General features: G+C 39.0%; 1 protein-coding gene across 1 annotated transcript; it reads right to left on the bottom strand.

The window, feature by feature from the left end:
• Positions 1–1,625: 1,625 nt before the first annotated feature.
• xpc (xeroderma pigmentosum, complementation group C) lies at positions 1,626–24,055 on the bottom strand. Its single transcript, XM_061736712.1, has 14 exons — positions 23,780–24,055; positions 18,565–18,864; positions 18,324–18,420; positions 17,548–17,632; positions 17,290–17,447; positions 16,003–16,123; positions 15,804–15,893; positions 13,242–14,108; positions 11,815–11,975; positions 9,249–9,330; positions 8,056–8,187; positions 7,650–7,819; positions 3,644–3,737; positions 1,626–3,060 (listed from the first exon to the last, which is right to left on the bottom strand). Exons 1-14 carry the CDS (start codon positions 23,889–23,891, stop codon positions 2,731–2,733), a joined length of 2,799 nt encoding a protein of 932 aa, XP_061592696.1. The 5' UTR covers positions 23,892–24,055; the 3' UTR covers positions 1,626–2,730.
• Between the last annotated feature and the right edge of the window lie 1,440 nt (positions 24,056–25,495).

The following is a 25,495-nucleotide window of genomic DNA, read 5'->3' as shown; positions in this document are numbered from 1 at the left end:
TATGTTGTTGTTTTCTTAAACTTCTCATGAAGTGTTGTTTTTTTTTTTTTTTTTTTTTACATGTACAAAAATAAAATAAATCAAATCAAATCAAATAGTTGCATCAGTCCTACTTGCATGGGTCGGGGCTGTTTGTGGCCATCCCAGCTGTCACTGGGTGACAGGTGGGATGGGCACCCGGTTACACTTCAGCACATGACAGGGCAGGGGATCAATCTGGCAACCTTCCAGATGGAGAGCAGCTAACTTAAGCCACTATGCCACCACCTATCAATGCGATCAGCCAACAAAGAGGCAGGTAGCTCGCTCATGTCCGCCTCATGGAGTCTCCTCCTCTGGCACAAAGGGCCTCAAGGCCGTTGCAGTGAGCAGTACGACCTTCAGTACTGTTCCTCGCTGCAGGAGAGCTGAAGAGGGATGTGATGTTGCAGTTATGTTTACCACCATGTGATACATCCTCCTCCCCCCAAACAGCTCCAGAGCACTCAGCAGTGCACTTTGCTGCATGTCTTAAACCAGTACTAAAAAAAAAAAAAATCAGGGGGGATGGTGGATTTTATCATATGGGGACAGATAATTTGTGCTGATTACAAATAATATAATATATTACAAATAATAGCACTGACCAAAACACCTGCAGAAATACTGCAGGAATGACATAGCAGCAGTTAAATGCAGCCTTCTGTAAGCTTTAAATATCCACTGGGCTTACATCAAATTCATCAAAACACAAAAATAAAAAACAGTTTTCTGAACTTATCAATATGACTCTGTGTAAAGTAAAGTAAAATTAAGTAAAATGGAAAACTGCAAAAACTCAAAATCTTAACAAGAATATTTGTCTTATTTCTAGTAAAAATGTCTCATTTTAGTAAAAAAATCTCATTACACTTAAAACAAGACTCATCACTGGAAAAAACAATTTTCACCTGTTTCAAGTAGATTTTCACTTGAAATAAGCAGAAAAATCTGCCAGTGGAACAAGATGTTTGCTTGTAATAAGAAGACAAACTGGCAGATTTTCCTACTTATTTCAAGTGAAACTTACTTGAAACAGGTGAAAATTGTCAAATAAGTTATTTTTCTGGTGTTATTTTTCTGGTGATGACTGAAATGTTGAAATAGCAGTAAAACCACATTCATTGATGAAATGACATAAGGGATGGAAAGGGGGGATGGCAGTTTTACTGGGGGGATGATTTTGACCGTTTTTATTTCAGGGGGGATGCCATCCCCCCTCAACTCCAGTACTGCCTTTAATCCTCCATCATATCTATATGTATATTCTCATTGTCTTTTTATTTTCCCCAGTTTTTAAAAGCATACTATGGTCAGTAAGGAAGTATTTTGGTAAGAAATCCCTATTCCAAAAGTAAACGTTGCAGTGGTCTTAACTGGTTATTTCTGGACTGAGTAAAAAGGGAATCCATACACAAATGATGAAATACCTTGATGAAGATACTGTTGCCGATTTGGAAACGAGGATATGAAGAAGGTGTGTTTTTGCTACTATTACCAGAGATTTATCTTACCTTTCTAAGCATGACTTGATGATGCAATCTATCTTGCTTCTCCCCCAAAAAAGAACTAATAAAGAAAAAGCCCACAACATTCATTTAGGTTCTTTTGCATTTTACTCCTCATTCTTACAAAAATACTTTCCATACAAATATTAACTATTTAAATGTAGTCATGAACTGTGCATAAACACACATAGTACACAGTATAAAGTGGTGAAACGGTGTTAAAAGTGACAGAGAACACACAGATGTGGGAGGTGAAAAACAACAAAGATGTAGCAGCGTAATCACAAAACATTTTAAAAAGGAGTAAAGGAAGCACTGGTGACAACTTGAGATTCAACGGCGAGATATAAACGTCTTCCAAGTGCGGTTTTAGTTAAAGAATTAAATTATCCATAAGTGCTAGATAAAAAAACACTTTACAAAGTCTTAAAGAAGATACGTGAACATGGTGGTTAAGAAAAAAACTGACCAATAGGGCAACCTGGGATTAAAACATTTTCAACAGAAACAAATATCAGTCTTTAGAGAGGATTCATGAAGCCTAGTGTAGCCGGTGGCAATGGTTGTGTTTGAAAGATCCTGTCCACATATACAGATACTGCAGAATGTGAGCAACGTTAAATGTGAAGTGGTTCAGGTTGATGGACTGCTACCATGTTGACACAGCATATCGTGCTTACTTGTTCAGAGAGCCATCAGTTTCAGTCCGCATCATGGGACCGAGGAAAGATCCTCCAGCTCAAACCAGCTCAAACCAGTACTGTACTGGTCAAATCAGGGAGCAAAGAGGTCAAATTATCAGTCGTGATTTTATGTATGGCTGCGCAAACACATCCATGTTGAGGTGTTTGTTTCCACAGCATCGTTGGTGATTGGATAGTCACCATTTATGTGTGCTATGAAGTTCTCACATAATAAAGATAACAGTACAGCAGATTAGAGGAATCTGTTCAGCAGCGGTGGCAACGAAGCTGGTTTAGGTGAATGGAGAAACGTTCTTCTCTTCACATCTTCTGCACTCACACTCTGACCAGTTTTAGCAAAAACTGACATCAGATCTGTTGCATCTGGTCCCGAGGATCCCTGAATCCCGGTCTGAAGGTTTGTGAGCATATTCAGTCACGTGCTTTGTTGACAGCAGTGGTATATGTAATCAGTCTTTGCCCAAATCATTGACAGCAGTTTTGGCTTTGATTTATTGTCTTTACACTTTCTCAAAGGGAAGTAAATGTTTCTCCTGACCCTTCTTTCCTCGTTTTGTCGTCTTCTTCTTCAACTGGCTACCGCTCCCATCCTCCTCCTCTATTTGTCTGTTTTGGGGCCAGGACATAGCCAGAGTCTCGGATGCCGTCTTGGCTGCGGGACCGCCACCTTCCCCCCCGTCCTCGTCGGAAGAGAAGCCCCCGGTCCCGTCCCCGTGTGCCAGGCTCCCCAGCCCATGGCTCTTCTTGCTGTAGCGCTGCTTCAGCCTCTCTCTGATCAGCAGTCCCTTCACCAGTAAAGTCCAGTTGGCAAGCACTCTTTTTTCTTTTTTCTGGATGGTAAAAAATAAATAAATAAAAGCTAAGGGGGAGTTTTGAACAAGTTTTAAAACAACCTGCTGGTTTTACTGTACATCAACTTGAAAGTACTATACAGGACTGTCTCAAAAAATTAGAATATTGTGATTTTCTGTAATGCAATTACAAAAACAAAAATGTCATACATTCTGGATTCATTACAAATCAACTGAAATATTGCAAGCCTTTTATTATTTTAATATTGCTGATCATGGCTTACAGCTTAAGAAAACTCAAATATCCTATCTAAAAAAATTAGAATATTCTGGGAATCTTAATCTTAAACTTTAAGCCATAATCAGCAATATTAAAATAATAAAAGGCTTGCAATATTTCAGTTGATTTGTAATGAATCCAGAATTTATGACATATTTCTTTTTTTAATTGCATTACAGAAAAAAAAGAACTTTATCACAATATTCTAATTTTCTGAGACAGTCCTGTAGTTCTTAATAACTAAAGTTCCAACAATTTGTGGCAAATCATGAACCTTAGTAAATTTTAGTCCAAAATGATCCAATTAGTTCAGATGACACCTAAAAAGTAAAACCCACACACCTCTTTCTCTTTCTGTTTCTGGATCTCTTGTTCTTCCACCCAGGCGGCTCTGAGAATCTCCTCATCCTCCTCACACACGATGTAGCCATCAGTCCTGAAACACGTTTGGACATGTTTTAATAACAACTTCATTAAACCCGTTTGCTCATCGGGTTGTAACTCTACCCTGCATCTCTTTGAGGAGACTTTATAATTAGTAGACTCTGACGCACATAAACGGTTGTACATCAAATGATACAAGAGACAACAAAAGAGCAGTTTTACTCAAATAAGCCACAGACATGAATAGCTGCACTTTATAAACAATCCATCAAGTTCATATTAAAAAAAAACCCAAAAAGCTTGGATGTTTAAGTAATTTCAGAAAAAAACGACTGTGATTTTGGGTGTTCTGAAGATAAAAACGGAAAAAAAGTATATCTGTCTAGTCTTGTTAGTGTGTTAAAGAACTGATATTGAACGCCCAGGCTTGAGGCTGAGACATGCTCCACAAGAACGGAGAAAGTGTGTTCTTGTTCTCTCTGCTGCGAAAACAAAATGACGTCACTTTTTTCTCACTCTCGCTCTGGTTCTGGAGTTCTCGCAAATTATTCTAACCTCGACACATCTGCGCTTTCTTTGTCGTGTGGCGTCCGAGAACGGTTGTGTGATTGGTCAGACATGTAAAGTGGGCGTGGGTTAATGCAGAGAAAGCAGAAACGTTAGCCCTGCTCTACTGCTAGTGCAGAACTTTGTACTGCAACTCTTTTTTCCATCTCTTCTGTAATCGCGAATAATAACAACAAATCCACTCAACTTGTCCCAGAAAGGTCTCAGATGGGACTTAAACCAAGAAACCTCCTGCTGTGAGGCGAGAGCGCTAACCACTGCAACGACTAAAGGCTGATTTATGGTTCTGCGTCAAAACGTCGCCGTGACCCCTTCAGACTTCTCCGTCACTCCATTTTGCCGCGGTGCAGTACCCCCCGTGACCGCTAATTCGTGATCTTTTCCTGAATGGCTTATCCGACTTTTTCCGGTCACAGTGAATCAAAGAGATAAGGAAAACTATTGTGCAAAAAAACAAAACTACAAAAATCACACATACACGAAGAAAAGAGCGCTGAAAGTTTATGACTGCTTCAAACTGATGTCGTGCCAAAAAGTGATTGCCTGCCAGAATCTGATTTGTGGCCGCGGGAGCGCGCACAGCAGCCCGTTGAGCGATAGCGCTAAAAGTCAGATATTCAGATTATGACGCTCAAGAATGAAATCAAGTCATATTTAGGCAGAAACAACCTTTCATTAACTGTATTTGGCCTTCAATCAATTTTTGTCAGGTAAAAAAACCCATTTTCAGAGGAGAAATCAGATTCTGGCAGTCAATCACTTTTTGGCACAACACCAGAAACCGGAAATGCGTTGCTACCAAGCGAACCAATCACAACCCTCTCGTCTGCGTTTGGTCTGCGTCGCCTCGATGCGTACCATATGTTCCGCACTATAACGCGCACCGCATTATAAGGCGCACTAAATATATGGTAAAATACCGTACTATAGTGGCTGGGGTTGAGTTACATATCTACCTGATGGAGCTGCGCTACAGGAAATGCTACAAAATCCTACAGCAAATGCAAAAAAAAAACAAGAAGAAAAGTACCGTATGTCAAACTTTATTAACAAAATAAAAACCAGCTTTGCTCCGTCTCGTCAAAGTCGCCATTATGCGAGTCAGCGTCGCTGCTGTTGTCTTGAACGTCTGTGATGATTCCTGACGTTTTTAGCGCCATTACTTCGGCGACACCAACTACATTACCCACAATCCCCCTGACTACAGTAACAGAAATTACCGTAATGATCATAAGGCGCACTGCCGGTTTTTGAGCAAATTAAAGGCTTTTAGGTCCGCCTTATAGTGTGGAAAATACGGTAGTTACAATTTTTGGGAGGTACGTGTCAGTCATGGCGTGTGCTACGCGTCGACGGGTAGCACACGCCGTAGGCACGGCGTCGTTTTGACGCAGAACCATAACTCAGCCTTAAGCAGAGCCGCGTCTATTTTCAGTTAGGGATTGTTAAAGTATCATTGAATTTAAATGTCAAAAACATTGACAACAAAAACTTAACCCCCACGAAAAAACAACCACCAGAGCTCTCTGAAGCTCTCACGTGTAAATCAGTGAATATCTATTTAATTTCGAGGGGAAATGTTAAATCACAAACCGCAATGGGACAAAAATGAATCCTCTTAATGAGTGTGTACAAATGATTCACTCTTATCAGGTTCCTGGAGGCTAATTTCATCTAATTTGTGCTTCCTCTGCACCTCTATATTCAGTCCTTCTGCTTGTGACCAGGAAATGTCAACAACATATTCTGAAGGATGTTCCAGTCCCTTGGATGAGAGGAGCAGGAGAGAGGAGGCTTAGTGAGGAGTTACCGGGATACATCAGCGTATCTTTAGCAGAGATCTTTCCAGCATTTGTGAAACGTGTAACCCCCACATTATAGATTCAGCTGTAATCAAAGAGGAGCGGGAAAAGGAGCCCATTTGTCTGATGGTTACATTACTCAAAAGCGAAAATCCATAAAACGTATCCAGATTGCTCACCCCTGTGTGAAAAATGCGTGGTACAGTGCGGCGCTTTATTACATAGTTTTGTGTCCAAAGCTTCAGGGTTTTTGGTGGGACATTTTAACATATCTGTCTAACGTTGACCCAAGGCCAACAGGGATTTCTAAAGAAACAAAAGGCCTTCATCGTGCTCAACAATGCTTCGTATCATATGCACTGATCATTGCAAAGAAACCTCCCCTGCTGCTTTGGAAAGGCAAAGACCTTCCTGTCTTAAGGACGTGGCTCATAGAGCTTACAAAAACGCTTCACCTTGAAAAGGTGAAAAAACATTGATTTTAATGTTGATGTAAAGCACTTTGATTTACCTTGTGTTGAATTGTGCTATACAAATAAACTTGCCTTGCCTTCTAAGGCAGCGAGATGACTTCCAGTTGCAGCTGATAACATTTATTTACTTATTCACTAGCTTATTTTCTCATTTCTGTTTATTCTTTATTTCAGTTAATTAGTGTTTCCTTACACGCTCTTTCACTCATATACAGAAGAGTATTGGGGCCAGGCAAGAGAAAAATTTAAATAATATTTTAGAGGTTTTTTTTCATTATGCACTTCGAGAAAAAAGTCGAAATGTCAAGAAAAAAAGTCTAAAAGTCGAGATTAATGTTGAAGCAGAATTTCGAGAAAAAAGTCGAAATGTCGAGAAAAAAGTCGAAATGTTGAGAAAAAAGTCTAAAAGTCGAGATTAATGTTGAAATACAATTTAGAGAAAAAAGTCGAAATGTTGAGAAAAAAGTTGAAATATTGAGAAAAAAAATCGAAATTTTAAGAAAAAAGTCGAAATGTCGAGAAAAAAAAGTCTAAAAGTCGAGATTAATGTTGAAATACAATTTCGAGAAAAAAGTCGAAATGTTGAGAAAAAAGGCGAAATTTCGACTTTATTCACGAAATTTCGACTTTTTCTCGAAATTGTATTTCAACATTAATCTCGACTTTTAGACTTTTTTCTCGAAGTGCACAATAAAAAAAAATGTCAATTTTTTTTTTTTTTCTCTTGTCTGGCCCTAATACTCCTCCGTAATCATATGATTTATTCATCGATTTGCATTTTATTTTTGTCCCCTTCCACAGGGGGCGCTGTAAAGCAAAAATGGAAGATGAGTCGGGTCTGGCCGGTACTCTTTTTTTGTTCTGGGCTTCTGATAAAAAAATATTTGAAAAAAAAATCCCTAACAAAACAACATTAAATTTCCACAAGTGAGCACTCATGTCACATATCAAATTTAAATGATAGCGGTTTCAAAAGTCAATCAGCAAGGATGGCCTCTCGTCTGTCCTCAACTCTTCTACTACGATCTTTTATCTGCATCTTGGTGCCCGTCTACCAGAAAAGAAGAGCAGAGGACTCAAGGATGTGCACATTTAACACGGGGTGGGGGTCTGTTCCCTTACACGGCATGCGAGTATCCTCCATGGTAGTCGAAGCCTGTAACTGCAGGCACGGCGTCGATGTTGAGCTTCCTGGCCACTCGGTTCAGGTTGGGCAGCCGGAGATGGATGCAGCCCACCGGCAACATGCACGCCTTAAACAGGTACACGTTACCGTACTCGTTACGGGGAACCTAAAGAGAACAGACAGGAATGTAACAACCACGCTGATGTGTTCAAACTGCCAAAAAATATTGATTATAATTAAACACATGATTATCTGCCTTTTATAACATTGTTATTTAAACCAGAACTTTGGCTTTGGTCTTTGAGACACAGCATTTAAACACGCATTTGTGATTTTTCTCATGTCAAGTCAGTTTAGTTTGCACTTGGTTATTTTGAGCTTTTTATCCAGAAAGACAACTACCTTCCCGTCCACAGCTAAGGGCGGTTGGTACTCTTCGGTTTGCCAATCTCCAAACAGAGGCAAGTCGTTCGCTTCCTTCGTCTCAGCCAGCATCCGGGCCTTTCGTGAGCGATTGGAGAAGCCCTTAACCATCTGATCCAGAGACGGAAAGAAGACTGTTACACTTCTAACTACTAGTTGTGGTTCTGTATGTCCGACAATGACTTTGTTACAGTTGTGGTCATTAAACCCATTGTTACTTCAGTCTATTTAAAGCAAAATCAAATATCAAAGCAACTGCTCGATAATGATTTGGACACATCTGCAGTCAAAGCACTGACAAGAATTTAGATGTTCATAGTTAAATTATTTTAACAAACCAAACAGTCAACATTTAGATCCAAAGGAAGCCTCACCTGAATTACATGCATACACAGGACTGTCTCAGAAAATTAGAATATTGTGATAAAGTCCTTTATTTTCTGTAATGCAATTAAAAAAACAAAAATGTCATACATTCTGGATTCATTACAAATCAACTGAAATATTGCAAGCCTTTTATTATTTTAATATTGCTGATTATGGCTTACAGTTTAAGATTAAGATTCCCAGAATATTCTAATTTTTTGAGATAGGATATTTGAGTTTTCTTAAGCTGTAAGCCATGATCAGCAATATTAAAATAATAAAAGGCTTGCAATATTTCAGTTAATTTGTAATGAATCCAGAATGTATGACATTTTTGCATTACAGAAAATAAAGGACTTTATCACAATATTCTAATTTTCTGAGACAGTCCTGTATACCTGTGTATTACCTGCACCTCATTAATGCTCCGTGCAGTCATGTGGCCTCAAAACACGAGCGATAGCGTTTTATTTTCACCGCTACAGAACCAATGCCCTCAGTAAAGTCTACCGGGGACCAGTGGCTAATGTGGGACAACAGTGCTTTCCTTTTTCTTTCTATTTAGATTCCAAAAAAGATAAAAATGTATATAAATGAGAAGACCGTGACCATGTTTCTATTTTGAGATAAGCCAATGCTCCTCTTGTGTCGGCTGATTTGTCAGCAGGCTCACACGTGATTCAAAAAGAGCAGAAATCCCATCTCCAGTAAAAAAATAAACCACATATACAAAGACTACAAGAAAACCAAGGATGAATGGGGAAAAAGCAAACAAAAAGAAAGGCACGTCGTCGATTAGCTCTCACCTTGAACGGCTCCTCTCCCAGTCGGACAGTTCGGGCTTCTTTCAGCCAGGTATCTTTGGAGTGAAGGGTGTGCACGCAGTCCCTGGAGATGAACAGCTTTGCAAGTTACTCAAAAATTACTGATTGATTTGATTTCAGAATTACTTTTGTTTTTAACATTCCACATTTTTATTTGACGTGATTATAGATCATTAATGATATTTTAGTTGACTTTCTATTATCATACAATTACTTAAGATATAATAACAATATGATTGTTTTTTCTGCAACTAATTACAGTAAATTCCCAAAACAGACAGTTTTATAATACACATACACCGTAGGAAACTTTTAAGTCACTCTGCAATATCACTTCTGACCAGTACTCGAGTTGAGGGGGAATGAGGGGGGATGGCATCCCCCCTGAAATAAAAACTGTCAAAATCATCCCCCATTTCCTTCCCTTATGTCATTTCATCAATGAATGTGGTTTTACTGCTATTTCAACATTTAGAGTCATCACCACAAAAATAACTTATTTGGCAATTTTCACCTGTTTCAAGTAAATTTTCACTTGTAATAAGTAGGAAAATCTGCCAGTGGGACAAGATTTATCTTCTCATTACAAGCAATAAAATCTTGTTCCACTGGCAGATTTTTCTACTTATTTTAAGTGAAAATCTACTTGAAACAGGTGAAAATTGTTGTTTTTTCCAGTGATGAGTCTTGTTTTAAGTGTAATGAGATTTTTTTTTACTAAAATGAGACATTTTAACTAGAAAAAAGACAAATATTCTTGTTAAGATTTTGAGTTTTTGCAGTGATCCATTTTACTTATCCTGTGAAGGACAGAGTCATATTGATAAGTTCAGAAAACTGTTTTTATTTTTGTGTTTTGATGTATTTGATGTAAGCCCAGTGGATATTTAAAGCTTACAGAAGGCTGCATTTAACTGCTGCTATGTCATTCCTGCAGTATTTCTGCAGGTGTTTTGGTCAGTGCTATTATTTGTAATATATTATTTTTAATCAGCACAAATTATCTGTCCCCATATGATAAAATCCACCATCCCCCCTGATTTTTTTTTACAACTCGAGTACTGCTTCTGACCATAGGGGGGCAGCAAAAACATAGAAAGTTTATAGCCTCTATTTGTGGGACACAACACAGAAGGGCACTTTATATTATATTTATTATGTGTGCCCTTCCAGTGGCACAAAGTACAAAATGTGCTGAAGGTGCCAGCCCATAACCACGTATCAGCACAGTACTGTCAGTCGCTGTCATGAACAGAGCAGAACTGGATGCCCTCATGTGGGTAGAAGTGGTGTTGCTCTGAGAGGATGTTTATTCTTTTCCTTTGACTTTTTAACTCTTAGTTCTTCGATTTCAACTTTTGTGCTGCAAGTCCAGCACATGTCTCCTCAGTGATGCTTTTGTGACTTTGTTCCAACATCTAATTTTCACAGAAATTCAGCGATTAACATAAAAGTGAAAGGCTTTTATTTAACTATTAATTCTAATGCTTTACCGCTTGGGCAGAGGTATAACAGAGAAACAGAAAAGAAAGAAAAAAGACAATTAAACTTTAAATGGCAGAAAAGCTTTAACCGACGCTATACAAATAAAGGTGAATTGAAGTGAGTTAAGTTTAGTGAGTTTAGTTTATTGCCACTGATCAAATATGTAATAACTTATTTTCATAAAAATACATCGGGGACTTCTTTGGTGCATCTTTTATATGCAAAATCTATCAAAATTACAGTTTTTCTTTTAGTCTTTAGTCGCTCCGTTCTGAATCAGTGTGTCTCACTCTCATCCTTTTTATGCAAAATCTATCAGAATTATAATGGGAATAATTTTACAAGATTTTCTTTTAGAGATTTATTCTAACTTAAAGCATCAGTATCACACTTTTGATTTTGCATGAATAAAGGTTGCTGGTTGGAATCCTGGCAGGACCTGTTCTGTGTGCGGTTTGCACGGGTGTACTCCGACCAGTGATCTGAACTGCCCACAAGAGCGAGTGTGAGTGGTCGTTTGTCTCTACATGTGGCCTAAAGTTCAACAACTAATGAATACATGTAGGACACATTTTTTTTCTTCCCTTTTATAGGTCAAGAATAAGAGCGATGACTGATGTAAGACCACACACGGACAAATACCTAGAGCAAGACACTTCAAAAACAACTGGCTGAAATGTAAAAGATGGTACGATCATCCATCCGTCCAGCCAGCCGTTTCACCCTTTCACATCTAAGGCGCCATTTAAAAAGCCTCCCAAGCCCTGAGGGCTTTCTCCAAAACTCAAAGCAAGTAATTGTTTGTGTGCCTTGAAAATGCTGATGCAATACGTGTATTGATCTTGAAAGGTAAAAAGGCACACATCATAACAGACCATAATGTGTTAAATGCAAATCGCCCTGAACTGGGTCACAAGCTGACGCCACTCGGCTTCAAAGGTTTACCAGTTTCTGAGTCAGAGTGCTGCACAGATTACTTTGCACAATGAGAACACACTAAGTTATTAAAGTGTGCAGACTGAAGTCGTTGGAAGAGACATCCATGGTGACGGTGAGTGCTGACCTGGAGTAAACCGGCTCTCCGCGGCAGTATCCCAGCACGGCAGCCGTAGCGGGGTACAGGGCCTCGTACTTCAGCAGGTGTCTCTTTAAAACATACAGGGGGTGGTTCTTGTACTCGGCTACGGACGTGGGCAGAGGTTTGTTCAGAAGTTTATTCTGGAGCTGGAAGGAGAAAAGATGGGAACAATACAGCGAGGTAAACACTTTTTACTTCACAGTTCATGCTTTTTTAGTCCTTTTTATTAGGAATGGGCGATATTTTACCGTTCACGATAAACCGTCAAAAAAATTCCCCACAGTAAGAAATTGTCATCTCTAAAAACGATAAATTCCCGTTGATGACGTTTTTGTGTAAAGCTGATTTATGGTTCTGCGTTAAATCCACGCACAACGTACGTGAAGGAAGGAAGTAAGGAAGGAAGGAAGGAAGGAAGGAAGGAAGGAAGGAAGGAATGAGCCAGAAAGAAAGAAAGAAATGAGCCAGAAAGAAAGAAAGAAAGAAAGAAAGAAAGAAAGAAAGAAAGAAATGAGCCAGAAAGAAAGAAAGAAAGAAAGAAAGGAGCCAGAAAGAAAGAAAGAAAGAAATGAGCCAGAAAGAAAGAAAGAAAGAAATGAGCCAGAAAGAAAGAAAGAAAGAAAGAAAGAAAGAAAGAAAGAAATGAGCCAGAAAGAAAGAAAGAAAGAAAGAAAGAAAGAAAGAAAGAAATGAGCCAGAAAGAAAGAAATGAGCCAGAAAGAAAGAAAGAAAGAAATGAGCCAGAAAGAAAGAAAGAAAGAAAGAAATGAGCCAGAAAGAAAGAAAGAAAGAAAGAAATGAGCCAGAAAGAAAGAAAGAAAGAAAGAAATGAGCCAGAAAGAAAGAAATGAGCCAGAAAGAAAGAAAGAAAGAAAGAAAGAAAGAAAGAAAGAAAGAAAGAAAGAAAGAAAGAAAGAAAGAAAGAAAGAAAGAAAGAAAGAAAGAAAGAAAGAAAGAAAGAAAGAAAGAAAGAAAGAAATGAGCCAGAATTGTTTTTTTTTTTTTTTTTTAATCGTCATTTTTATCGTTATCGGGATAAATGCCAGAAATGATCGTGATAAATTATTTATTCCATACCGCCCATCCCTACTTTTTATCCATTGTTACTCATGGAAATCATGGAAGGATTTCCATGATAATTTATACAATGATTAATTAACCTAAGAAGAATAATGAACTAATAAAATCACATAGAGTAAAATCGCAGCTCAAAATTTCACCACTCCTTTCTTATGCATTACACAGCATATGGTCTTGACTTTGGGTAATTAACGCCACACAAAACCAGACTGGAGAGAAATGTGACTTCAGAGGAAGGAAACGTGCCAGAAAAACCACAGATGACAGAAGGAGATCAATATTTTTCGCTGTTTTGGGTTCTGTAGGAAATGCATCTCAAGTGTTGGGCCTACCTCCTTCTCCTCTTTCACGTCCTTTTCATCTTCAGGTCCCAAGAACGGCTGGAGCGTGTCCTCCCACCAGTCGTCTTCCACCCGCCTCTTCCGGGACGACGTCATCCAGGTAGGGTCGTACTTTCTTCCCAGGTCCTTCAGAGCCCCGTTTGCATCCACCGCCACCACGTACGTCACCGGCGCCGTAGCCTTCTTAGAGCAGAGTTGAGGCCTCCCAACGCCGTGCTCCACGTCCACGCAGACCCAGGAAGATGTTTTTTCCAGGTAAACCTCCAACCACTCGTCCATTCCAGGCCCCGCGCTCTTCTTCACGCCGCTTCTTTTCGTTCCATTGCTCACGTTTTCATCTTCATCATCTCCATTTCCTTCCACCCACTCAGCGTCCTTCTCATCTTTCACCTCTTTTTTACTACCACCACTGTTTCTCCTTGGATTCACTGTATTTCTGTTGCCGGTGCCCTTGCCTTTGCTCTTCTCCTTCCCCGTTCCCCCCTTTTTAGACTTGGCTTCATTCTCTGAATCCTCACTGTCGTCCTCCTCGGTTGCCTGAAATTCTTCCCCGTCGCTGAGCTCCTCCTCTTCCCCTTCAGTGTTGCTCTCTTCCTTGTAGCTGACCTTGGAGGCCACGCTTCGCCTCTTTGAGTTCTTGGGTCTCTGCCCTCCTGAAGGCGCAGGCTTCTCCTCTTCCTCCTCTTTCACTTTTCTCTTTTTCACCCCTTTTCCACCCCTGCTCCCCTTTGTTTTTCCTTCTCCAGCGGGTCTCTTGGTGCCCTGAGGGACCGCCGACCCCGTGGAGTTGGTCTTGAGCATCTCCTGGCTCGTCTGACCCTTTTTTGGGCCACCAGTTGAAGTTCGAGCTGTTTTGCACTGAAAGAAAAGATAAAATTCCCAGTTATTTAGAACATTTGTGTTTTTAATAGAGAACCAATCGCAGCTAATGACGTGTAGCCATTACACTGTAACATGCAGAAATACTGTACCCAGACGCAACTGTACAATCATGGTCTGCAACATACGTGTGTCGATGACAAGGTTCTAAAAACGTTTTCTTTTTCTTTTTTGATCAATCAAACTCACTGGAATTTTAAAATGTTCACTCCAGTTCATGTATGTTTTGACTTTAATAGTCTTGAAATCCTGCAAATGGAACTTCGATATATATTTTTAAAAAGGTCTTTGCATTATTTTGAATGCTACATCGTCAGCCTCCATCAGGCCTCCGGTGCCCTCTCTGCAGAGCATCTGCACTGCAAAAAAAAGCCTACAAATAAGCCTAGTATTTCTAAAAAAAAGTCTTATTTTAAACAAAAACATCTTTGGAAATGGGGTAATTTCTAAGAAATTCACTTTTGGAGTGTACGAGTCCACAGGAAAGCTGCACTCCATCTATAAAAACCCCACCCACTCCATCTCGCAACCATTTACTGGAATCGAAGATACTTAATTACATAATTGCACACTGATTTGCACAATACATGTATGTACAGAGTTTAGTTCATCTGCAACAGGTTTTTTTTTTAACCTGCATATTTTTTTCATAATTTCATAGTTTTTCATAAGCTGCCGTTGTTGGATTTTTTATGACTCTAAACTGTTTGTGGTTCATTGTGGACAGTGAAGAAAATAATTTCATTGTACAGGGAAACATGTTTCCTACTCCTACGAGTCCAGGACTCGAGTTTGAGTCGAGTCCTAATTTTAAGGATTTGTGACTGGACTCGGACTTGAGCGCTCTTGATTTGGACTCATGCATTTGGACTTTTATTTCATTTACCGGTACATGCCATTCTGATTATATCAAATTAGATAATATCTACATAATGTTTAAAATTAATTTTGTGTAAGATGCACATTTTTACATAATTTTGCCTAAAGCTGCTTTTAGTTTGGATTACAGTTTATATTTCTTATCCTTGTTTAGAATTTTTTTTTTCGTGAGAAATGTTTGTGATTGTTGACATTGTTGAAAAAGTACCAATACAACCCTTTTTATGTTTACTCTGATACCTGGATTGGTTACAGTCACCAATAACCACCATTTTAGGGCAAACAAAACAGCCCCCCTGTAAAAAGGGGGGCCAGAGTTGTGTAATTGCTACATCACATCCTCATTATAACAAGGATTAAAGCAAAGATTAAAAGAGAAAGAAAAAAATCATTACACTCAGATGTTTTTTTCAAAGCTTGCCAATCAATAGCAGCCGCTTCCCTGATACTTTCTGCAACCCTCTCTGAACCTCTTGTGGTATACTCAGCAAGAACAAACATGTGTGGTTGTTTTCATCCTTCTTCTCCTTGCATACCAAACATAAACCTTGCTATTCCCTCCCATAGAACGGCACAAAACTTAAGTCTTTCATCCTGTCTTACCTGAATCAGCCAGACTCGCTGACTCCCACAAGACGATGCTCCGTTCCCTGTCGGATCTACATTTCTACGTGTCTAAATTTACATTTCATGCCACCGCTCTGGTGCCGTGATCCACTTTACTGCCTCAACAAAGCACGTCAGCTTAATATTTATCAGTGTCCTAAAGAGACAAACAGATTCTTGTGTTTGTACCTTGGCTGATGAGGGTTTGAAAGGAATCGGCTGCAAAGAAAGAACCAGACGGCAGAAGAGCTGCAGAGACCTCAGCACCAGAAGGAAGAGCTGCAGAAAGCACAAAACACAGAGGAGTGTACTTGTTTCTCTAATCTATTCTTCATAAGTAGAGTGCAGTGAATAAAATGGGCCAGATGGAGTAGGAAAGACTACCAACATGGGTCATCTCCTGGTGGTCCCTGGCTGAGAGGCTCGCCAGCCGCCTTTCCAGGAGGACCCGCAGGTCTGGACGCTCTTCACAGGGGAGCAGAGGGTTGAGGGTGAACGTAGCGCTAAACCTGAGAGGAAGGAGAGAGGAAGTCTTCAAATACTTTAATGTCAATGTTAGCGTTTAAACTATCGTCTCCTGTGAGAAACTGTATGATTTAAAGCAGCACAATGTAACTTTCAGCTTTTGTTGAGTTTGGCGGATCCTTTGGACAAAAGTGGTAGTGCTTTACCAGGAAGAACAGTACATTTCCCATGAGCACCAGCGCTTACTGCAGGAAAACTCCCGTCCCCGTCGCGTGCATTTGTTTTGATAATGAAATAAGACGGGACGGACTTTCAAAACCACTTTTCTGTTTTCAGCGGCCGTTTGCAAGATGGATAGTGAAGAGGTAATGTATCTATTTTTGGCTAAACAATATAATATGACGATGTTGAAAATCACTAAGTTCAACTTGGTTTTATCAGTGAAGTCATCCCCGCCCCCCTGTCCTGTTTCAGCGAGATAATGCGCCACAAACTACAAACGTTTTTTAGAGGGACTTCGTCATAAATTAGTAGTCAAACATACTTACTGACAAAATAAAAAAAATACTTTATAACCTGTGAATAACTCAATGCCCATTCCTTATATTTTGCAGATCAGCCCTGCACAATTTTACATTCTCATGAAAAATACTAAAACCCAAGACGAATGTGAAAACATTCTAATTTTGATTCTTATTGAACATAGAACTCTACATTTGCATTTGTATCAATTCTGTCTCTGTCTGTTTTTATTTTATTTATTTATTTTTTGTCCGGGCATTTAGCTTGTTACTATCCCACTTTCTTTTTTTCGCCTCCTCCGATAAAACTTTTATTTTCTTCGTTTTTTTCGCTGCTTCGGCCATGATACCAGCTTCTGCTGAGCTCTGCGCTCCACGCCCCGCCCAGCTTTCGTCTCGACTACGAATCGGGAAGGAGGGGGAAGTGACGTATGCCGTAAAGCAGTCAAAGCCGTAAAAATGTGTGGTTTTTTAGTGTGGCAGGGTTCCTACCATGCTCCTCAAAGTTACATAGTGCCAGTGAAGGCGATACAAACCCCTCAGACCATGACAGAGGTTCATTAAACCTGTTGTAAGTTGATGTACCATCACAATGACTCTGGAAATATTATATTAAGGTGGAAATGTTACATAGTGCTGCTTTAAAACATAGAGACAGATAAGCAGTGTCACATGGTACAAGCACACACCATTTGAGCAGCCCAGAGAGGTAGTTTTGGTCCATGCGCTCCTTGGCGACCATGCAGAAGTGGCGGGGTAGCAGAGAGAGAGTGACGGCCACCAGGTCCGGTTCGCTGCACAGGCTGTTACGGAACATCCCGTTGGCGATGAGGCACAAGAGGTGGACCTGAGAAGACAAACCACAGGTCCAAAGATCCAGAATCCCGCTTTGCTTACAGAACGTGCCAAAAGCTGAGCGGCACATAGAAGGAAAATGTGTTTTTCACCTTGTGAGTGTCCATCAGCATGTCCTTATTATACCGCTTCATCATCCGCCTCAGGTAAATGTCAAACTCTTCTTTCCTCTTCTTCCTGTCCAGTCACAACCAAGGATTACTGAATACCTGCTACTTGATACGCAAACTGAGACACTGAAGGCTGTATAAAATGAGATGGGGGGGATTTTATTCCACAGTAGCTTGTAAGGAAAGGGATTTCTCTCAAAAGCCTTGGGACTTAAATAAAATCAAACAATTCTTAAAAAAAAAAAAGAAGCAACTTAGGGAACATCCCACTGGCTATAAGGCAAATAAATAAATAAATCCTAAGGGATGTACTGGGATTACAGGACTGTCTCAGAAAATTAGAATATTGTGATAAAGTTCTTTATTTTCTGTAATGCAATTAAAAAAACTAAAATGTCATACATTCTGGATTCATTACAAATCAACTGAAATATTGCAAGCCTTTTATTATTTTAATATTAATGATTATGGTTTACAGCTTAAGATTAAGATTCCCAGAATATTCAAATTTCTTTAGATAGGATATTTGAGTTTTCTTAAACTGTAAGCCATGATCAGCAATATTAAAATAATAAAAGGCTTGCAATATTTCAGTTGATTTGTAATGAATCCAGAATGTATGACATTTTTGTTTTTGTAATTGCATTACAGAAAATCACAATATTCTAATTCTTTCTGAGACAGTCCTGCTATTCAACAAACTACAAATGCCTCAGAAAAGTAGTTCTCTAACTTTTCTGTTCAGTAAAGCCACTTACCGCTTTCTGACTTCAGCGGTTTCGATCTCGATCTCGACAGGCTGAGCGGGCAGGACGGGCTCGGCTGGTTCCGGTTGACCCAACGGGCCATCGAGCTCTGAACAAAACACACGTAGACACAAAAAACCCTTCTGAAATTGTTCTCCAACTTTCTCACTTTGGTAAACGACATTAAGCAACATTGTAAATGTAATATCAAACACAGAGGAGCAACACGGCTTTTATTTAATCGCTCGCTCACCTTCCACTTCCTCCCAGTCATCCTCATCCTCACTGTCGTCGTCCTCCTCCTCGTTTTCTTCTTCGTTTTGCTCCTTGACGCTCACTTCAACGACAGGGGGTGGCGAGGTTAGCCCGTCAAACTCGTCTTCGCTGTTAACCTCCTCCTTCGTCACCGACTGGAAGTATTTGCTGGTTTTGACGTCAGAGCTGGCTTTGGGTTTGGAGTTAGAAGCGCTCCTCGGTGCTCGCTTTGAGGACGAACGTGGTTTGGCATCGACCTTCCTCACAAGCTTTTCCTCCTTCTCACTGAGGTCGTTACCTGGATGGTCAAAAGGGAATCGTTCATTGGAATTATGATTAAGATTCCAAAGTTTAAACGGATACGTATTAAATTTAGTCTCCATCTTTTGGTGCCTCAGACCTTGTAATTTAAAATCAGTCCTCTAAATGTCCATTTAATAAATCTAAAACATATCTGTTATAAAGAAACTGAGGAAAAGTAACAAACATAACTAAAAAATAGGCTTAATATGTGTTACGGCAGGGAATTTTATATTATGAGCTATTTCATCAGAACCAAAAAAGGATTAATGTGGTGCTATTTTTGTCCTCAGAGTTTTGATACAAATCCACAGAAAAAAGTCATTTTCTTGAAGAAAAAAAGCCAAACACCCACACAAAAAAAAACAACCCCAGAAGAAAAAACAACATCACATGGAGAAGCACAGCTGTTTATGTGATTTAAATCTGCAGCTCACAGATCACTGGACACAAACGGCTCAGGAATAAAAACACGTGCAGAGGTTCAGCTCAGCCACAGTCTCAGCTATTTAAAATCACTGCAGCCCCGGTACCAAAGCTTCAAATACACACTCGAGAGCACATTTAAGATAATGCTATTGTTTGTGAAGTACAAATGTGTACAATATAAAGATAAACACATGAAATCAGCAAGTATCCTTGTACCAGCAGCTGTGAAAAATGCAGAACTCTTTTTATTCTTTGAGCTTTTCCCTTTCAGGGTTCCCACACCAGATCAGATCTCTATATTTCACCTTGTCCTCTGAATCTTCCTCTGTCACACCAACCACCTGCGTATCCTCCGAGACTGGGTTGGTATCCTCGCTTACCACATCCAGAAATCTCTTTTTCGATCTTCTCCTTTTTTCCTGCCTGGGTACTTCCTCCTCCCCTCTTCTTTATGTATCCAAACCATCTCAGTATAGCCAGTACTCGAGTTGTAAAAAAAAAAAATCAGGGGGGATGGTGGATTTTATCATATGGGGACAGATAATTTGTGCTGATTACAAATAATATAATATATTACAAATAATAGCAGTGACCAAAACACCGGCAGAAATACTGCAGGAATGACATAGCATTAAATGCAGCCTTCTGTAAACTTTAAATATCCACTGGGCTTACATCAAATACATCAAAACACAACAATAAAAAACAGTTTTCTGAACTTATCAATATGACTCTGTCCTTCACAGGATAAGTAAAATGGATCACTGCAAAAACTCAAAATCTTAACAAGAATATTTGTATTATTTCTAGTTAAAATGTCTCATTTTAGTAAAAACAACAATTTTCACCTGTTTCAAGTAGATTTTCATTTAAAATAAGTAGAAAAATCTGCCAGTGGAACAAGAGTTTTTGCTTGTAATGAGAAGATAAATCTTGTCCCACTGGCAGATTTTACTACTTATTTCAAGTGAAAATGGACTTGAAACAGGTGGAAATTGTCAAATAAGTTATTTTTCTGGTGTTATTTTTCTGGTGATGACTCTAAATGTTGAAATAGCAGTAAAACCACATTCATTGATGAAATAACATAAGGGATGGAAAGGGGGGATGGCAGTTTTACAGGGGGAATGATTTTGACCGTTTTTATTTCAGAGAGGATGTCATCCCCCCTCATCTCGAGTACTGAGTATAGCCTCTCTTATTCTACCTCCAAGTCATCGAACCCTTGGTGGATCCTCTGATGTGCTCATTTTTAACCCCTTGATGCAAGACTTGCTCTGGGTTAAAAAAAAAAAAAAGCATCCTATGAACAAAAACCACCACAAAGCGTGTCATGTTTTGATGAATTGTTGCACAAATGTGCATCTGGGCCACCAGATCCGCCTCAGTAACCATGCACATCTTTCATCCGTGCACCTGCACTCTGAACATCTGCATGTTCCTGACAATGACATGAATTAAACGGCTACAGATGTGTACTCCACTTTTGCACAACTTATTTAGTTATAAGCACTTGAACAAAAAAGAAAGTGCAAATGTAGAAGTTACACGGAATTAAATGCACTCCCTCCAAATAGCCTGCACCACTTGGACTGCAACTGTAGGACTGTATTTATGTTGTGTTATTTTCCCACAAACTGTTGTTGTGGAACAACAACTAATCTGCTACTGAGAGTTTGTTTTAAATAGTAGTTTTTATTTGAAGTGACAAAACACTCATGTACTAATTTATTACAGATGATGTTGTCACTCCTCTACAAGTCTGCAGGTCATTTTTGAACCACCACTCTTTTATGTACTAATATTCCAGTATTAATGAAAACCACTCTGCCATTCAATCTCAGCCCAGCTATAGACACTCACATATCTTCTTCTTCTCCTTCTCCTTTCGGCTTTTCCCTTCAGGGGTCGCCACAGCAAATCAGTTGCCTCCATCTGAGCCTGTTTTCTGCATCCTCTTCTCTTACTCCAACTACCTTCATGTCCTCTTTCACTACATCTATAAAGCTCCTCTTTGGTCTTCCTGCCTGGCAGTTCATAACTCAGCACCCTTCTACCAATATATTCACTCTCTCTCCTCTGGACGTGTCCAAACCATCTCAGTCTGGCCTCCCTGACTTTATCTCCGAAGCCTTTAACATGTGCTGTCCCTCTGATGGACTCATTCCTGATCCTGTCCAGTCTGGTCTCTCCTATAGAGAACCTCAGCATCTTCATCTCTGCTGCCGCAGCAGGGCAAGGAACATTTGAAAGGACAACACCCACCCCGGTTTCCATTTCTTTGATCTGTTGCCCTCTGGCAGGCGCTTCAGGTCCATACGGACCCGAACAAACAGACTCAGGGACAGCTTCTTCCCCAAAGCTGTGAACTTTCTTTTTTTTTTTTTTTTTTTTTTTAAACAATATCTTTTATTGTTTTCTTTTTTTTAACATAACACAACAAAAAGAAAAGCAACGCTACACGAGACCAGTGGCATTAAAATAAACAAAGAAAAAAAAAACACCAACGAAACACAACAGACAAAGGCACTACTCTCCTCCAGGCTCTTCCAGCTGTGAACTTTCTAAACCAATAAACTACCTCATACTGTGCAATATTCTTCATCCATTATGTGCAATATTCTTTACTCATTTATGTGCAATATTCTTCCATCCATTAATTGTGATATTCTTCCACTCATTCATGTTTTTCTACCTTCTATCCACAATATGCCAATATTCTACTATCTATGTGCAATACTCCCATCCTTTCAAGGGCAATATTATTATTTTTCCATCCATTCAAGTGCAATATCCCCCCACCCATTCATGTACATTTTTATCCTCCCATTCACTCTTGTTTATAGTGTGTATATATATATACTTATGTTTCCTTGTTTACATTGTCTTTGCATGTGTGCACTTTGACGGAGCTCCTGCCTAATTTCACTGTACCTGTACAATGATAATAAAAGGCTTTCTATTCTCTTTCTATTCTATTCTATGTGCATTATTATTCTCTCATTCACTCATTTTCATAGTGTATATACAGGACTGTCTCCGAAAATTAGAATATTGTGATTTTCTGTAATGCAATTACAAAAACAAGAATGTCATACATTCTGGATTCATTACAAATCAACTGAAATATTGCAAGCCTTTTATTATTTGAATATTGCTGATCATGGCTTACAGCTCAAGAAAACTCAAATATCCCATCTCAAAAATTAGAATATTCTGGGAATCTTAATCTTAAACTGTAAGCCATAATCAGCCATATTAAAATAATAAAAGGCTTGCAATATTTCAGTTGATTTGTAATGAATCCAGAATGTATGACATTTTTATTTTATTTTTTTAAATTGCATTACAGAAAATAAAGAACTTTATCACAATATTCTAATTTTCTGAGGCAGTCCTATATATTTATGTTTCCTGTTTCTCATTTTGTTGTTTACACAGTCTTTGTTTGCATAGTCTTTGCATGTGTGCACTTTTGCTGCCTAATCTCATTGTACCAGTATAATGACAATAAAGGCTTTCTATTCTATTCTATTCTATTCTATTCTATTCTATTCTATTCTATTCTATTCCAGACCAAACAACATCACTGGTCTCTCACCACAGTTTTGTACACCTTTCCCTTCATTTTAGCTGAAACTCTTTTATCACACCTGACACTTTTCCCGACCCACACTCACATATACAAGTTATGAGGGGTGCAGATCCGATGTCAGGATTGGGGGGGACACCAACGTGATTTTAATTTTTAATTTTTTGCCAATATGCAACTCATACCATGCCATAAATTGGTAAAGCCTCGCCAAAAAATACCGCACAGGGAATCATTTATTGTGCTTACCTTTCTTGTTTATTTGTCCTAAACAGCCAACAGTGTGTGTCACTGCTTACTTAACTGTTATATTTGTAAATCATAATTTTAAGGGTTTTGGGCATGTAGTGTCTACTCATCTCAAATTCTTCTCACCATCTTCCTTTTATCCTATGGGACTACTTTATGCACGATCAATTGATGTATGGATGAAATATGGAGTCTAAAACAAGTTGTTTAAACTAACTGATCATGTTTTAACACAGTTATGGTGGTAAACAGTTCTAAAAAAAAAAGGACCCATTGCTTTAATTCTGTACACCTCAAAACGCACCGTGGATGTATTATTTTTTAGAAATATATTTTTTTCATAAATATTCTACATATTCAACCTTAAAGTCTGAAAATACATTTGTTCAATTTTGAATAATTTAGGGTTTTTTTATTGGGGGGGACAATTCATGTTTTTCAGAAATTGGGGGGGACATGTCCCCCCCGGGATCTGCACCCATGCAAGTTATAATCATTTTAATCACATATACAAGTTATAATCATTATAATCACTTAATTCTCAATGCAAAATGAATCCCTTAACAAGTGGATGTCGGAAAGGTAATTATATCGTTATATGGTTGTGTGCTGCTCTTTTTTATCCACGTGTGTGTATATATACCTGCATCTTTCCTCTTTGGTCTCGCCTTGGCTCCGCTCTTCTCTGTTTTCAGCACCTGCTTCTGTTTCTTTGTATCGGCCTCCGTCTGTCCACAGTTTTTCCGCTTTGCCATGTTGTCCTGTCTTTCTTCAGTCAAAAATACTTTTTGTATATCTATCTGGCAAAACTACACGTGCAGCCGTTTCTCGGTGATCCACATGGTCTTGTATAACGCAGAGGGAAGCAGCAAGTTACCCAACATTTCATTCAGGAGTTTTTCATAACACAAGAAACAGCAACGCGTCTGCTCAGGACGTGACCGTGACGTCACATCCGCTAATTTTGTCTTGGCCGTTGTCAAATTCTTTTAATTTTATTTTTGTTTATTTTTTTTTTCCACTGACAAAAATAAAATATTGACTCTTACAATTTCCTAAAACCGAAAAAATAATAATAATAACCTTTACGTCATTACGTCATGCTTACGTCTCCTTTTACAAGGTCCCCCTCTTTTAGGTGATGGTGATGCAGTATCATCTTTGAACGCTAGGTGGCGGTGTTGCACCATTATAAGTACTTGTGAATTGTTCAGACGAGCATGTTCCAGCACAGAAAATACCTACTCTCCATATATAAGTGTTAACTTAACCTTGTTTTTATCCCAATTAAATATTAGGAGCTAAGTTTCATAAAAGATACATTCATGTTTGGTGGTTGGAGGACGATACAAGCAAGTGTTCATTTCTAAATTTGAAGCATTTAGCCATTAGAATATGATATTATTCAGATTCAGATTCAGAAAACTTTATTCATACCCGAGGGGCAATTGCAGGGCAACTGAGCAGCAAGACGTTGAAAATCTCAAATAGAACAAGAATAAAGTAGAATAAAAATGAACAGGGCATGTCTCCTTATGTACAAAAAATATATATAAATATACGAATGTCAGAAAAATCTACAGCAGAGTGACTGTAGTGGTACAAGTAAAAATATAAAGTATAAATTGTCAATGCAAAGTGTCGACAGTGGATGTTATTATGATATTATGCCCTGTGATTGTGGATTCATCAGTAGACAATGTACTCTAATATTTAGACTAATATTTCTACCAACAACTTTTTTCTGCATCTGTCTGGGACATTATCACCCTCTTGAAAACCAGTCTTTACTTTTTACATTTAGATGTGATGGATTAACAAATTTGAATGGAAATTCTGGAAATGTATATTTCAATAGTATAATTTGCAAAAACTGTGTAATCCATGTTGTAATGTAAGCTGTATCTAATTCCTTGATGTTTTCACAGACCACTTTACTCTGCAAAAAAGGTCATTAGAGCCTGAAAGAAATACAATCATCCAATTTGTGAATCCAGGTGCAGATCCGTGTTGGGGCTGATGCTAAACGGATCTTACAGTGTCAACATGAGACCATGAACAACCCTGGCCAACTGTCTGTCAAAACCACCTTGTTGGTGAGAACAAACGCTCATAGATAGGTTTGGACAGGTCATTTGAAGCAGAAGCAGATGTGACAGATTTGTGTAGGCCCCTCACTGTTGTTATATGGTGTTGCTTGGGGACTGAATGTGCAGTAGGGCATTCAAAGTTCACGCTATGAGAGGAGCTGCGATGTTTGTTATTTGTCAGGAGGGGTGGCGATTATCCTGTTGTCTACTTGAGTATCACCGATTTTGTCTCGCCTAATTAGAGAAGAGATGTGTATTCACATGCTGTT

The sequence above is a fragment of the Cololabis saira genome, chromosome 12 (genome assembly GCF_033807715.1).
Source record: "Cololabis saira isolate AMF1-May2022 chromosome 12, fColSai1.1, whole genome shotgun sequence".
Lineage (NCBI taxonomy): Eukaryota > Metazoa > Chordata > Actinopteri > Beloniformes > Belonidae > Cololabis > Cololabis saira.
This window is presented reverse-complemented; position numbering and strand designations above follow the sequence as displayed.

Coding starts and splice junctions, on each gene's coding strand:
- xpc (XM_061736712.1), bottom strand. CDS start 23,891: ATGGCAAAGCGGAAAAACTGTGGACAGACGGAGGCCGATACAAAGAAA. Junction 16,124..17,289: donor CTCTCTGGGCTGCTCAAATG/GTGTGTGCTTGT, acceptor CCTTCCTCTCAG/GTTTAGCGCTACGTTCACCC. Junction 3,738..7,649: donor GGAGGATACTCGCATGCCGT/GTAAGGGAACAG, acceptor AACGTGTTTCAG/GACTGATGGCTACATCGTGT.